Source organism: Bos javanicus, chromosome 19 (assembly GCF_032452875.1).
Source record: "Bos javanicus breed banteng chromosome 19, ARS-OSU_banteng_1.0, whole genome shotgun sequence".
In the NCBI taxonomy this organism is placed as follows: Eukaryota; Metazoa; Chordata; class Mammalia; order Artiodactyla; family Bovidae; genus Bos; species Bos javanicus.
In genome coordinates, this window is record NC_083886.1 from 13846092 (window position 1) to 13861595 (window position 15504).

Consider the following 15504-nt stretch of genomic DNA (forward strand, 5'->3'; position numbering starts at 1 on the left):
TACGACTGATGGACTTACATCGATAGAGAATTATCACCCAGAGTCCACAGTTTACATTAGGGTTGCTCTTGGTGTCACACATCCTATGGGTCTGGGCCAATGTATGATGGCATGTATCCAGCACTCTGGTATCACACAGGGTATGTTCACTGCTCTAAAAATCCTCTGTGCTATTGGCGTATTTTGAGCAGAGCAATGTCTTGTGATGTCTTTTTAGAATTCTGAGACCTACTGAATTTAAGGAAAGAGTTAGGAGGCCTCCCCTACCCTCCCAAAAAAGGGACTTCCCTGGTGGTCCAGTGGTTAAGACTCCACCTTCCAATGCAGCGTATGTGGGTTCAATCCCTGGTCAGGCAACTAAGGTCCCACACGCCTCAAGGCAATTAAGCCCACCTGCCACAACTAAGACCCGATGCAGCAAAAAAAAAAAAAAAAAAAAAGCCTCCAAATCCAAGCTCACCTCTTGCACATTTTACCTGCAGGCTTCCCGATTGTACTCGAGGCTGGTAGGAATCTCCCACACTGGCTCCTGGTCTCCGGCTCTTTGCACAGGAGAAGGCTGTAGAGTTCCAGAATTCCTGTAGGGGGCAGTGTTGCCTCACACACACAGAGGTCACTTCCTTATTTTGGTCTCTTCCCTAAACACCCAGCTTTTCCCCTGCGACCTTGTCAGTGACATCGCTTGGGAGAAAAGTGGAGAGCCCCCAGTTGTCTGAGACACCCTCCAACCTGCCGCTCTTCTCTCACAAACCCTCCCTGCTTTGTCAGGACTGGTGGGGACCACCCAATGAGGCTGACCCCGGGCCCCTGCCTTAACGTCTCTCATCTCTCCTCTGGGAGGCAGTGGGTGGGGGTGGGAGGACCAGAGAGATGGGGTGGCTGCCTCCCTCCCCACTGGTGCGTTCCTGTCCTTAGCCTTCAGGTCTAGACTGATGTTCATTTTACCATTTAAAACCTTGGATAATATTTACTCCTGAATACAAATCGAAGGAGGAGAGGAAAAAGGGTCACACACGTTTATTCTGGTTCCCCACCCCCACCCCACCCTCCACCCTTCATGGGCGCCAGATGCTCTGCCTGGAGCGTGGCCAGTTTTTTCAAACTGTTGTTATTTCTAATGTGAAATGTACCGAGTTAATATTGGCAACTGACTTTTTAAAAGAAGTTCTACTTTAGTCATTCAAAATGCCCTAGAGAAGTGCTGCTGCTGCTGCTGCTAAGTCGCTTCAGCCGTGTCCGACTCTGTGCGACCCCATAGACGGCAGCCCACCAGGCTCCCCCGTCCCTGGGATTCTCCAGGCAAGAACACTGGAGTGGGTTGCCATTTCCTTCTCCAATGCAGGAAAGTGAAAAGTGAAAGTGAAGTCGCTCAGTCGAGTCCGACTCCTAGCGACCCCATGGACTGCAGCCCACCAGGCTCCTCCGTCCATGGGATTTTCCAGGCAAGAGTACTGGAGTGAGGCGCCATTGCCTTCTCCGGAGAAATGCAGCTGCCTTTAAAAAAAAAAATTGTTTTGTGGCTGAGCCAGGTCTTGGATGTGGCATGCAGAATCTTTAGTGGCAGCACGTGAGCTCTTAGTTATGGCATGTGGGATCTTGTTCCCCAACCAAGGGTCCAACCTGGGCCCCCTGCATTGGGAGCATGGAATCTTAGCCACTGGACAGCCAGGTAAGTCCCTTGGAACGATTAATATAGTTCCTTCTTTGGTCTCCTGACTCTACCCTCTCTCACTTCCTCGTACTTTGCTGATACCCACGTCACATCAACTCCTTCCCCTGCCTGGCATCTCCCTTGTCACTGTCCCCTCTAAGTTCCCACAGGATCAAGGGCAGACGATTTAAGAAGGGACCAGGCTTGTCACCCTCCGACTGACTCCTGGCCCACTCCCCTCCCACCTGTGCTCTCTCCTGGCAGACACATATCAGGCCTCTGTCACCTCCCTTAAGGCCCTCCCCAGACACCGGCATTACCCTGTTATAACGTCTACATGTGTGTGTGTTTCCCCCAGACTGTGACGGTCCTTGACACAGAAACTGCCTCTTACTCACCTGTGTATATGGAGGCCATTTGCTGTTCAGAAGGTGGCTGGCAAATATTTATTTTTAATAAAAAAAAAAAAAAAGAATGAGACCTCCCCTGCTCTCTGCAACTAGAGAGAGCCCGCAGAGAGCAGTGAAGCCCCAGTGCAACCAAATAAATGACTTTTAAAAAATGAACGACGATGATTAGCCAAGTTGAACTGTCTAAAGGATGTTTATTTTCTTGTCCCATTTATACACAATTAAGACTGAGCATCCTTTTGATAAAGACAGCTTCTTCTTCCCCCTCACTGGTCCCTCATATCCCCCTCCCCTCAAGTGCAAGTGCTCTAGGATCCAGGGCAAGCTGGCCCTCAGCCCCAGCTGGGTCTTCTATAGACAGGTCTCTGGAGTGTCTGGGGCTTCCTTAATCCTCCTTCTCTTGAGTTTCGGCTCTTGAGGAAGCTTAGAACCTGAAAAAGAGGAAGGTCGGAGACAGTGACATCACAAATAGTAAGAGAATCTCAGCCTGTAACATTTGCCGGCTGTGGTGGGAAGAGCAGCAAAAGCTTACCTTGCTTTCAACCTAAGTCCCTTACCCTTTTCTCACAGAAACCCTGTGGGGTAGGGAGATGGAATCACCCCAGTTTACAGCTGAGGGATTACAGCTGAGGATCTGCAGGCGCAGAGTAAGGAAATGGGCTGCTCAAAGTCTAAGCCAGGGGTACAGTCAGGACAGACCTCCGGCTTCTGTGATTCCTCTCCACTCCTGTCTCCATTCACTCCCCAGTTTACAGTACTTTGCTGCTGGGTTGTTTGCAAACACCATTGCCATCTTTTTACTTAAGAACTGATTCATGAAAAAAGTAAAGAACTGATTCATGAACACAGTGCCCAAGGAACACCACGAAGGTCCTATTTGGGGGGATGGTGTTGATTTCACTGATCTTTTCTTTTTTAAAAAAGAAATATTTATTTATTTGTGGCTGTGTCGCTTCATTGCAGCTTGTGGGATCTTGGTTGCCCTCTGTGGGTGTGAGAGTTTAGTTGCCCGGAGGCATGTGAAATCTTAGTTCCCCAACCAGGGATCTAACTTGCAGCCCCTGCGTTGGAAGGTGGATTCTTAACCACTGGACTGTCAGGGGAGTCCCCGCACAGGTCACTTTTAATTTCATGATAGACACAGTGATTCACCTGGTCGTGGTGGCCCCACCTGGTAGTATGCGTTTTCTCATGTAACACAGTAGGAAGAATAGCACCTCGTCTGAAATGTATGCCCGTCAGAAATGTTTTTAACACGAATCCATGGGACCCTTGACCTACAATCCTGCTCCGAGAGAAACAAGCTTCAAAGATGCCAAATGGAAGCAACAAGAAAAGAGCAGGAGGTGGAACAGTCTGCAGAACAGTAGCCTGATCTCTTCAACACATGTCGGGGTGGAAGAAAAGGGAGACTCAGGTTAAGAGAGACTTTTCCCTGGTGGCTCAGACGGTAAAGCGTCTGTCTACAATGCGGGAGACCTCGGTTTGATCCCTGGGTCGGGAAGATCCTCTGGAGAAGGAAATGGCAACCCACTCCAGTATTCTTGCCTGGAAAATCCCATGGATGGAAGAGCCTGGTAGGCTACCGTCCGTGGGGTCGCAAAGAGTCGGACATGACTGAGTGACTTCACCTCACCTAAGAGACATAACCAGGTGAAATGCATGGTTTGGGAAATTAAGTGCAAAAGGGATCTGACTATTGGGAAAATTTGAAAATGGAGTATTTAATTCAATGAAGATGTTGACATGGAAGGTTTCTATAATTATCTGAAAAAAGCAAGTTCAAGTCAAAACCACGCATTCAGCATGGTCTCATTTTGGTTTAATACAGGTGTTTATATACATGAAAAGCATCTGGAAAGTGGTGGACAATGTGATGTTTATATTTTCTTATTTTTTGTTAATCTGTATTATCTAATTTTCTAGGGTATGCTTGTGTTTGTAATCAAATGTTATTTTAAGAATTATAATTCAGGGGCATCCCTGGTGGCCCAGTGGCTAGGACTGTGCACTCCCAGTGGCGGAGGCCAGGGTTCCATCCCCGGTCAGGGAACTAGATTCCACTTGCAGCTCACATGCCTCTACAGAGTTCGAATGCTGTAACTAAAGGTCCCGCATGCTGCAACAAAGACTGAGGGTCCCGAGTGCCGAAACCAAGACCCAAATAAAGAAGCAGTTTTTTAAAAAACACTTTATCCCGCTCTAAAATAAATAAATAAATAAATAAAATAAATAAATAATAAAAAACACTTTAAAAAAAGAAGCACAATTTCAAGCCCAACTTAATACGCCATCTGCAGCTTTTCCCTGTTCCCTGCCACTCTATCCCTCTCCCTCCATCCTTCACCTCTAAGCCCAGCCTGTGTGCTCACTGTCTCACCTCCACACAGACCTCCATTTCACCTCTTTGTCTCCCTCGTCTCTCTCCTTTTTCCTTTCTCTGAAGCCTGTCCCAAACCTACCTCCTTCCAAACCTCCGGACCTACCCTTTGCCCTATGACCTGAGATTGATCATTAGTGAAAGGCGGATGGTCATGCCCAGCTCTTCTGGGTGCTGCAGGGGTGGGTGAAATTAAGAGACACGATGCACCTGGTAAGGGAGATGCTGGCTCCGAAGCCTGAACCACACTTTCCTCATCTGATTCATGGACTGCCTGATCCAAATCATCTTAATGATACCGACTGCCCTTCATTCCATGGTATGTTTCACTTCCTCAATCTAAGCAGTAGGCGCCAGGGCCACGGGCCCCACAGAGCTCAGGCACAAATCTGGGCTCAGGGCCATGGGCCCTCTTCACCGACCCATCCTCACTTCCCGGCTCCCTCTGCCAGCTGTAGCCGCTGAAAAGGCCCTGAGCGTGTGAAGGCCCGGCCTTCAGAGACACACCCTGGGTCCAGTTTAGGACCACGCCCTGGGGTCCTAGGTTTCCCTGTGCGCCTTCATTTTCTCCCACAGGAGCTAAGCAAGAACAGCTACACGTGGCCTCAGAAGCCAGTTCCAGAAGGGTGAGAGGTAGGAGGTCTAACATCTCTCTGAGCCTTAGTGCCCGGAATGGGCCTTCACAGACTCCAGCCTTGCTGGGCACCCCTCACTGAAGACTCTCTCCTTTAAGCCCACAGCCTCCGTCCAAGAGCCATGGTCACTGGGAAGGCCGTTCCCAGGCCATCTGGCTGGACGGCCTCCTTCCTGGGGGAGTGACCCCTTCCTTCCACCCACGGCCCACCCAACACCAAGAGGGCACAGCCTGCTGCTTGGCCACTTCCCGGGAGTCTCTGCTCTTGGCCACTAGAAATGGCTCTGCTTCTGATCGTATGGGAGCATGCCTTTGTTTACCTGTTAGCTGGAAAAGGCACATTTCCCGAGACCTCCAGGGGGAAACTGAGATGGAACAGGAAGGAAACACACCTAAATATGATTATTAGTCCTGCCTGTGGGTCATGGGTGACTTTTCTGTTTTATCCTATCTGGCAAATCCCAGGGAGAGAGGCGCCTGGCAGGCGACAGTCTGTGGGGTCAGACACGACTGAGCGTGCATGCACAAACATTTCAAATTTCCTACAGTGAGATGACCTAAGAGAGGAGGAAAAAAAGAGAAAAGAAAAAGTGGAGAAGGGGAAGGAAAATGGACAAAGAGAAATGCAGGGCAGAAGAGAAGATGGGATGGCTGGAAGAGGACCAGGTCAGGCGCTCCCGGGGGGCAGACGGGCCGCTCCTCCGGGCATACCTCTCCTGCAGGGGCCCCTGGCTCTCAGCTCCTTCAGCAGGCGGGCTGGGTGGCCCGGGGCCTGCAGCTTGGACAGCCTCTCCTTCATGCCATTGAGGTGGCTGCGGAGCCCCCAGGCAGTGCAGAGCTTGGGCAGACTGTCCTCCTGGTCAGCCAGCAAGGAGCTCTCCGGGGCGTCCAAGGGGCAGAAGGCCATCTGCAAGGGGACCAGAGTGTTGAGGAGGAGAGAGGGGCCGCCTGCCAGAGCCTGAGCCCTGCCCGTGTTAGGAAGCTGCTGCGGCCAGGCTGCACCTCACGCTTGGGCAGCCAGGATGCAGTGAGGACCACAGATGTTGGGGGGCAGAGGGGGGATCATGGGGATCTTGAGGTCAGGCTGCCAACTCTGTCTTCTTGGGTGGTTCTTTCCTTTGCAGTATCTCCTCCCTCTGGTTTTTGAGCATATTATGTGTTTGTAATGAAACAATGGGACTTAAAAAAAATATTTATCTGGCTGTGCTAGGTGGGGGAGGGCATGGCAACCCACTCCAGTGTTCTTGCCTGGAGAACCCCATGGATGGAGGAGCCTGGCGGACTGCAGTCCATGGGGTCGCAAAGAATCAGACACGAACGACTGAAGCAACTAGGCATGCGTGGCTGTGCTGGGTTTTAGCTGTAGCATGTGGGATCTTTAGCTGTGGCATGAGAACTCTTAGTTGCTGCATGTGGGATGTAATTCCCTGACCAGGGATTGAACCCGGCTCCCCTGCACTGGGCAGAGTCTTAGCCACTGGACCCCCAGGGAAATCCTGGTGCTTATTTTTTAAAGTCCTTTGCAAAATTAAAATCGAGAGCCTGGAAACATCTTTTGAAAGTTCCTTGGCTGCTGAAATCTAGGAATGACTAAAATGGCAGCTCCTCAAATTCTTAGAAGGAATCACTGAATCTATCCCCATATTCATGTTCAGAGAATGAAACAAAGACCCACAGAGAAAGTGAAAGTCACATCCAACTCTTTGTGACCCCATAGACCATACAGTCCATGGAATTCTCCAGGCCAGAATACTGGTGTGAGTAGCCTTTCTCTTCTCCAGGGGATCTTCCCAACCCAGAGATTGAACCCAGGTCTCCTGCATTGTAGGCAGTTCTTTCCCAGCTGAGCCACAAGGGAAGCCCAAGAATACTGGATTGGGTAGCCTATCCCTTCTCCAGGGGATCTTCCTGACCCAGGAATTGAACTGGGGTCTCCTCCATTGCAGGAGGATTCTTTACCAACTGAGGATGCCATTATAGCTGCCCAGCTGGAGCAATGGGCAGGATAAGGTCAGAGCAGGGCTCTCCTTTGAATGAGATTATGTTTGAACCCAGCTCTGTCCTTCCCATTTGCTTCGTGGTCTGGATCAAGTTCCTTCACCTCCCTAGATCTGGCACCCTCATTTATACACTGTGGATAACAATTCTAATTACCACCTAGGGTTACTTTTGAAGAATGACATGAAGGAACATAAAGTTTCCTAGTACATAAACACTGTTCCCTGTAATTATTCTTTCGGACAGTGCTTCTCAAAGGGTGCTCTGTGAAATATTCTAACCTCACAGACCGCCTGAAAAGTGGGATCCACTCAGAGTGCAGGAGAGAAATCAATGGATTCTAATGTAACCTAGTGTGAAAAGTTCATTGATAACAAATCTGAAAAGGCTACATACTGTATGATTCCAAATATACCTTCCAATTATACAGTCCATAAAAGGAAAAACTATGGAGACAGTAAAAAGATCAGTGGTTGCCAAGGGCCTTGAGGGGAGAAGGGGGGATGAATGGGCAGAGCACTGGGGATTTTTAGGGCAATGAAACTTCCTTTGTTCACTGAAATGGTGGATACATGTTACTGTATATTTGTCAAAACCTACAGAATGTACAAAACAAGGAATGCACCTTAATGTAAACCATGGACATTATTTATTAACAGTGTATCCATATTGGCTCATCAAAGATACGAATGTACCTCTCCAATGCACCAGGGAAGCCCCAATAAGGAAAACAGGAAAGGGTAAATATGGGAACTCTGTGCTTTACCCCCAATTATTCTATAAACCTAAAACTGCTTTTTTTAAAAAAGTCTATTTTAAAACATTCATTGAAGGAATTCCCTGATGGTCCAGTGGTTAGGACTCTGCACTTGCTCTGCAGGAAGCATGGGTTCAGTCCTGGTCAGGGAACTGAGATCCTGCTGTGTGATGTGGTATAAAATGAAAACAAACAGCTTAATAAACAAACATCCATTGATATGGTTTCAGATTCAACATTGCAGTTAAGTAACTGCCACTTGCTGAGTTTTGGTGTCAAAAAATATTCACTTTTATCTGAAAATGCTAATAAAATACTCCTCTCCTTTCTATTAATAATTATATATATATATTTTTATAGAATAGATATAATAATTATATTCTATTAATAATTATATATAATATATATATTATATATATATATATCAGTAGGAGGCTGGATTTCCTTATGTACCAAATCATTATATCATAAGAGACTGAGCAAAAGCAGATATGGGAAGCCAAGTGTCTTCTATTAGACACTAAAGAGACCTGCAAAAATAGAAAGCAATGTCACTCCTCTCACTAAATTTGTTTTGGAAAATACAGTTATCTCTCATAAAAATTATGTTAACATATAATGGGCTCCTTGATTTTAAATGATTAGCAGGTACATATTTTGAATTTTTTTCTTTAGCTTTAATTTCTAGTAGGCCAAATATCAATAGATGTAACCTATACGCATACATTTTGGGGGGTTATGGGATTCCCTGGTGGCTCAGTGGTAAAGAACATGCATGCCAATGCAGGAGACACAGGTTTGATTCATGGATCGGGAAGATCCCCTGGAGAAGGCAATGGCAACCCACTCCAGCATTCCTTCCTGGGAAATCCCATGGACCAAGAAGTCTGTCAGGCTACAGTCCATGGGGTTGCAAAGAGTCAGATGCAACTTAGCAACTAACCACCATAAAAATTAAGAAGGGAGAAGTGATCTGAGACTAAAATGTTTGAGAATCACTGTTTTGGGACAAAGCCTACCCGGGATATTTATCCTCTGGCCTTTGCAATGGTCTCCATAGCCTCCCCCAAGCTGGCTATGCCTCTCTGCCTGGCCTGGGTCATCCCCACCCACGGCTCCTCAGGAAGGTCCCTGCTCCTGCTCAGGGTGTGGCGGTGGAGGGTGAAGCTGAGTCTCTGGCCTCCTGAGCCCACTCTGTGCCCACCCCGAAGCCAGTGGAGTTTTCCTCAGGCAATGAGCATGGGAAGGACTAAAGAGTACTTGTTCTATCACAGGGCTCTTCAGGAAATTTCCCGCCAGTCCAGTGTTGAGGATTCTGCACTTTCACTCCTGGGGGCCCAGATTCCATCCCTGGTCAGCTAACTAAGATCCCTCATGCCACATGCTGTGGCCAAAAAAAAAAAAAACAAACCACAGCCCTTCAGGCTCAGATCTCCCCCTATAATTCAAGAACACGCCACCCAGCCCTCTGCCGGCCAGGGAGGAGCCTCACCAGGAACTTGGTGGTCTGGTTGTTCTTGGTATACTTGTAGAGTTTGCGAAGCTGCTTCGCCTCCAACTCTGAGAAGAGGGAGACAAACCGCCAGAGCATCCTGCAAGGGAGGGGAACCGAGGCTGAGGGGGCGGGGCCGAGGCCGAAGGAGGCGGGACCGAGGCTGAGCGGGGAGGAGCCCAGCCCCTCTCCCCCCAACACCTGCCTTACGGCCAGGACCACCCGTCCTGGACCACCCCTGCCCCCTGAATTTTTGGTTGGGCGCTTGGAGGGCAGGATTCTCCAGGCCTTGAATCCCCTGTATTTGGTGATGAGCCCCCACAGCACGCAGCAGTTATTCTATCAGAGTTCTTTCCCCCACTCCTCCCACCCCGATTCAAAATAGGGAAAGGAGTATGTCAAGCCTGTATATTGTCACCCTGCTTACTTAACTTCTATTCAGAGTACATCATTAGAAACGCTGGGCTGGAGGAAGCACAAGCTGGAATCAAGATTGCCGGGAGAAATATCAATAACCTCAGATATGCAGATGACACCACCCTTATGGCAGAAAGCCAAGAACTAAAGAGCCTTTTGATGAAAGTGAAAGAGGAGAGTGAAAAACTTGGCTTAAAGCTCAACATTCAGAAAACTAAGATCTTGGCATCCAGTCCCATCCCTTCATGGCAAATAGATGGGGAAACAGTGGGAACAGTGTCAGACTTTATTTTTGGGGGCTCCAAAATCACTGTTTGGGCTTCCCTGGTGGCTCAGATAGTAAAGAATCTGCCTGCAATGCAGGAGACCTGGGTTCGATCCCTGGGTTGGAAGATCCCCTGGAGGAGGGAATGGCAATCCACTCCAGTATTCTTGGCTGGAAAATCCCATGGACAGAGGAGCCTGGAAGGCTACAGCCAATGGGTCACATAGAGTCAGACATGACTGAGCAACTAACACCTTCAAAATCACTGTGGACGGTGACTGCAGCCATGAAATTAAAAGATGCTTTCTCCTTGGAAGGAAAGTTATGACCAACCTAGACAGCATATTCAAAAGCAGAGACATTACTTTGCCAACAAAGGTCCGTCTAGTCAAGGCTATGATTTTTCCAGTGGTCATGTATGGATGTGACAGTTGGACCATAAAGAAAGCTGAGAGCTGAAGAATTGATGCTTTTGAACTATGGTGTTGGAGAAGACTCTTGAGAGTCCCTTGGACTGCAAGGAGATCCAACCAGTCCATCCTAAAGGACATCAGTCCTGAATATTTATTGGAAGGACTGATGCTGAAGCTGAAACTCCAATACTTTGGCCACCTCATGCAAAGAGTTGGCTCTTTTGAAAAGACCCTGATGCTGGGAAAGATTGAAGGTGGGAGGAGAAGGGGATGACAGAGGATGAGATGGTTGGATGGCATCAGTGACTCAATGTACATGAGTCTGAGTAAATTCCAGGAGTTGGTGATGGACAGGGAGGCCTGGCGTGCTGCTGTCCATGGGTCGACAAGAGACCACTGAGCAACCGAACTGAACTGAACTCCTATCCCCGGGTGAGGAGAGTCCTTTACCCATTCAGTGCTGCCCTGAGTCACTAGAAGGTGCTGTTCTCTCCACCCCTCTTCACCACACTCACTCCAGGATCCTGACCCTTACACACTAAGATGAAGGACTAGGAGATTTTCACTAAGGAGCGACCTCGATTCTGGAGGGAGTGGCCCAGGAGAGAGGGTCATGGTCAGGGTAGGGAGGCTGTCCTACTTCTTCCAGTGCTTGATTTCCCAGGCTCGGCAGTAGTGCTGCAGAAAGGTGTTGATGTGGTCCCCTAGGACCACCAGGCTCTGCTTCATGTACTTCAGTTTTTTCTTCTGGGGAAGGTCCTTTGGCAGGTGCAGCTTACGCAGGAACTTCTTCAGTGGCCTTAGATATTCTTTACACTGAGGAGGCAACAGGGGAAGTGAGGGGCCATAGGAGAAAGAAGAGAAAGTTGGACACCCCACATAGCCCGCAGGTGGCCCAGCTGCAGCCCTTCCGACCCAGTGTTATGTGAGAAGGCCACTTCCTTCCCAAGAGGGTGTCCAGTGGGGCCATGAACTGTGGATCCGAGGCCTGCCAGCTTCTGACCCAGGTCTCCTGACCTGTAGGGAATAGGGTACGGGTCCCAGGCTGGCCCCTTACTCACAATTTTGAAGGTGTCCCGGTCGAGGCCCTTGGCATGGCGCACAAGGGAGTCTTTGGCTGGGGTGGTACTGGAGCGCCTCTCTAAGCTGGGTGCATTCGTCCCCTGGAGGAGGCAGGGGCAGCAGTCAGCTGGGGGCCTAGAGCTACTGCTCCTGAGAGGCAGTGCTGGGCAATCACTGATCCAGATGCCAGCCAAAGCCCTTCTCCGTTTTCCCAGTGACCTCCTCTTTGACCCAGCTCTCGGGCCAGTGAGCCCTGGGAAAAGGAAACCCATCTCTGAGAATTCCTGCTTAGAAAACCAAGAACACCTAATCCATTTCTTTTATAATATTATAGCTCTGTATACTAACTAACTTTGCAAAGCACTTGACAAACATTAACTCTTTTTGTTTTGGATCATAAAGAAAGCTGAGCACCAAAGAATGGCTGCTTTAGAACTGTGGTGATGGAGAACTCTTGAGAGAGTCTCTTGGACTGCAAGGATATCCAACCAGTCCATCCTAAAGGAGATCAGTCCTGAATATTTATTAGAAGGACTCATGCTGAAGCTGAAGCTCCAATAACTTTTTGGCCACCTGATGGGAAGAACTGACTCATTGGAAAAGACTCTGATGCTGGGAAAGATTGAAGGCAGGAGGAGAAGGGGATGACAGAGGATGAGATGGTTGGATGGCATCACCGACTCAATGGACATGAGTTTGGGCAGACTCCGGCAGTTGGTGATGGATAGGGAAGCCTGGTGTGCTGCAGTGCATGGGGTTGCAAAGAGTTGGACACAACTGAGCGACTGAACTGAACTCTTTCTGTGTATGGTTAACTTCTTTTTTTTTTTTTTTGAGGGGAGGACTGCACTAGGTCTTCACTGTGGCTTGTGGGCTTTCTCTCTAGTTGCAGAGCTTGGGCTCTCTAGTTGCAGTGAGCATGCTTAATTACTTCACAGCATATGCGATCTTAGTTCCCCAACCAGGGATGGAACCTGGGTCCTCTGCATTGGAGGGTGGATTCTTTTTTTAAAAAAATTTTTTATTTATTTACTTTTTTGACCATAGTGGGTCTTCATTGCTGCATGTAGGCTTTGTTTAGTTGTGGCAAGCAGGAGCCATTCTTTGTTGTGGTATGAAGCCTTCTCCTTGCAATGGCTTCCCCTGTGGAGCATGGCTCTAGGGCTTGCAGGCTTCATAGGCTCAGGGGCTTAGTTGCTCTGAGGCATGTGGGATATTTCTGGACCGAGGATGGAACCTATGTCCCCTGATTTGCAAGGAGGATTCTTAACCACTGGACCATCAAGGAAGTACCAACATTAACTCATTTTATTCTCCCACAGATTCTGTAAGGCTAGAACTCTTTATTTTTGGTTACAGATGAGCAGAGGGTACCTGAGATGCTTAAGTAACTCCTTGGGGGAATGATCATCATTTATTTACTCGCTCATTCAGCAAACACTTATTGAGTTCCTAAGTCCCAGGCCCACTTCTTTGTATCCCTAATCTTTAGCTTCTTGCCAGGCTAACAGGCACTCAGGAAAGTGGCTGACAGTAATGGTGATGATGAGAAGGAACTTTCTGGCAGCAAGCTGGGGCAAAAGAAGTTGAAAATGAATCACAGTGAGGTGACTTCAGAATAACACTTGAAGTCAGAGCACAGGATTAGATTGACATGAGGTTTACACCTGCCCTTTAAAAAGCCTCCCAGAAAAGGGAGCGTAGGGACTTCCCTGGTGGCGCAGTGGTTAAGACTCCAAGTTTCCACTGCAGGGGACACAGGTTCAATCCTTGGTCAAGGAACTAAGATTCTGCATGCCTCATGGGGGAGCCAAAACGCAAGTGAGCATTAAGTCCTGCCTGTGTTCAGGGGGCACAGGAAGTTCCAGGACAGGCTCCTCCAGACTCCAGAGGGAACCCTGACTAGTCAACTGGATAAACACTCCATACAAACCACACAGACCATGACACATGTACATACACACACACACACCAGCCTGTGAGTCTTCATAACTGACAATCATCTTGCCAGGAATCCCCACCCCCATTATCTTGCCAGTTATCTATGTCCTGGATAAACATCTGTCTGGATGAGTTAACCTTCTCTTGTTCTTTCAGTCTCTTACGAACTGGTGAACCTCACCATTTTTTCCCCCCTCTCTTCTTCCTTGACACTTATCTTCTCTGCCTTCCCAAGCCAGCCCCTGCAGGGCCCTCCTTTCCTTCCCCCCTCACACCCCCAGCCCCACTTCACCTGCTCTAGTGGCTCCTCCCTTTCGTCCGCCTGCCCATCAGAGGCTTCCATCTCAACAGGAGCGCTGATGGGCTTCATAGCGGCACTCCCCGGGTCCCCTCGCCCCCGGTGACTCAGGGAGTGGCACTCGGAACTCCGGGCAAAACCATGGCAACGGCCAACACAGAGCCCAGCGCCCCTCCCCCACGCGGCCCGGGTTCCTCGGGGTGCCCTGGAGCCCGCCCTGCAAGCCAGCAGCTTGGGCCAGGCACACCCCGGATTTTGTCGGGGCACACGGCTGCCCAAGAGGGGCGGGCACCCCTTCTCCCAAGAGAACTGTCGGGTGCTCTCGATTTTGAACGTGGGTAAGGTTTTAGGAATAATTCTCCTACCTGCCTACCATTCAAGCCCCCTCGTTTACAGAGTGGGCTACCCTGTGGGCTTCCCCCTAAAGCAGAGCGAGAAGAGGTTTCCTAGCCGTCCTTTTAGGACAGGGGACAATGTGGTAGAGGATGCAGGGAGAACGTAGCATCGTCAAGCTCTCCCGGGATGCATCTTCTCTTCCATCATTCGTAGCCTCCAGGAGGGAGGAAGCCCACTGTGTTGGGTGGTGAGTGGATGGTGGTGGTGTTTTTAGGGAGTATACAAAAATACTAGCCACCAAGTACTACCTCAATTAACCCTCATACCTCTTCCCCGGGGTAGGTCCCAGGGGTGGTGGTGGTTTAGTCTCTCAGTCGTGTCCGATACTTTGTGACCCCACGGACTGTTGTCTGCCAGGTTCCTTGTCCATGGGATTCTCCAGTCAAGAATACTGGAGTGGGTTGCCATTTCCTTCTGCAAGGGATCTTCCTGACCCAGGGATCGAACCCAGGTCTCTTACGTCTCCTGCATTGCAGCTGTATTCTTTACCGACAGTGCCACGAGGGAAGCCCCGGGATCACAACTGGGAAGCCCCAGGTCTCAGTCGTGATCCCATTTCCTGAAACACCAGCCGAGAAGCACAGAATTCCCGTCATTTGCCTTGGGTCCGCCGCCACGAGGGGCAGCGCCGAGGTTCGGGTAGGAGTCCGTCCGGCCTGGCTTTTCCCTCCTGCGTCGCCCTCGGGGGAAGCCAGGCCGCAGGCGTAGACGGGGCTGGTGGGGTCCGCGCGTCTCTCCAGCCGGCTTGTCCTGGAGGCGCTCCAGGGCGCGGGGCTACGCCGCCCCCTCGTCTCTTACGCGGCCCCTTGCATCCCCCATCAGCTCGCCGTGCGGGTCAGGGAGGTGGTAAGACCTTGCGGCCCCGGTCCCCTCACCTAACCAGCATCTTCTTTGGATCGCTGGACACCCTCTCCTGGCCGGTCCCTTCCTGTTTTCTGGGCCCAGGTCCCGTTTTCTCCACTCGGTTTGGTCCTCTCTCTCCCCCGCCTTCGACGGCAGGGGTCAGCGCGCCGTCTCCTGACTTGCTGCCGCACGGTCTTCCCAGGCCTCTCTCTGGTCATCTGGCGGCGGTACCTGCGAGTGACAGGAATATTTAACTAGAGGTTGTAAGCTTTCCGGGTGGCTCAGATGGTCAAGAATCTGCCTGCAATGAGGGAGTCCCAGGCTCGATCCCTGGGTCGGGAAGATCCTCTGGAGAAGGAAATGACACCCCACTCCAATATTCTTTGCCTGGAGCATCCCATGGACAGAGGAGCCTGGTGGGCCACAGTCCATGGGGTTGCAAAGAGTTGGACGCAACTGAGCGACTGCACTTTGACTTTCCTAGAGGACAAGGTGGGTTTGTTTCCAGACTGGAAGGTGTGTTCTCTGAACATTAATTCAAGACTAT

General features: G+C 49.9%; 1 protein-coding gene across 1 annotated transcript; it reads right to left on the minus strand.

Annotated features, from left to right (window-relative positions):
- Positions 1 to 2235: 2235 nt before the first annotated feature.
- On the minus strand, positions 2236 to 13797 carry CHCT1 (CHD1 helical C-terminal domain containing 1). The gene is made up of 6 exons (XM_061390238.1): positions 13713 to 13797; positions 11479 to 11580; positions 11058 to 11233; positions 9323 to 9422; positions 5787 to 5982; positions 2236 to 2492 (listed from the first exon to the last, which is right to left on the minus strand). The coding sequence occupies exons 1-6, from the start codon at positions 13788 to 13790 to the stop codon at positions 2413 to 2415; spliced, it is 732 nt and encodes a 243-aa protein (XP_061246222.1). The 5' UTR covers positions 13791 to 13797; the 3' UTR covers positions 2236 to 2412.
- Between the last annotated feature and the right edge of the window lie 1707 nt (positions 13798 to 15504).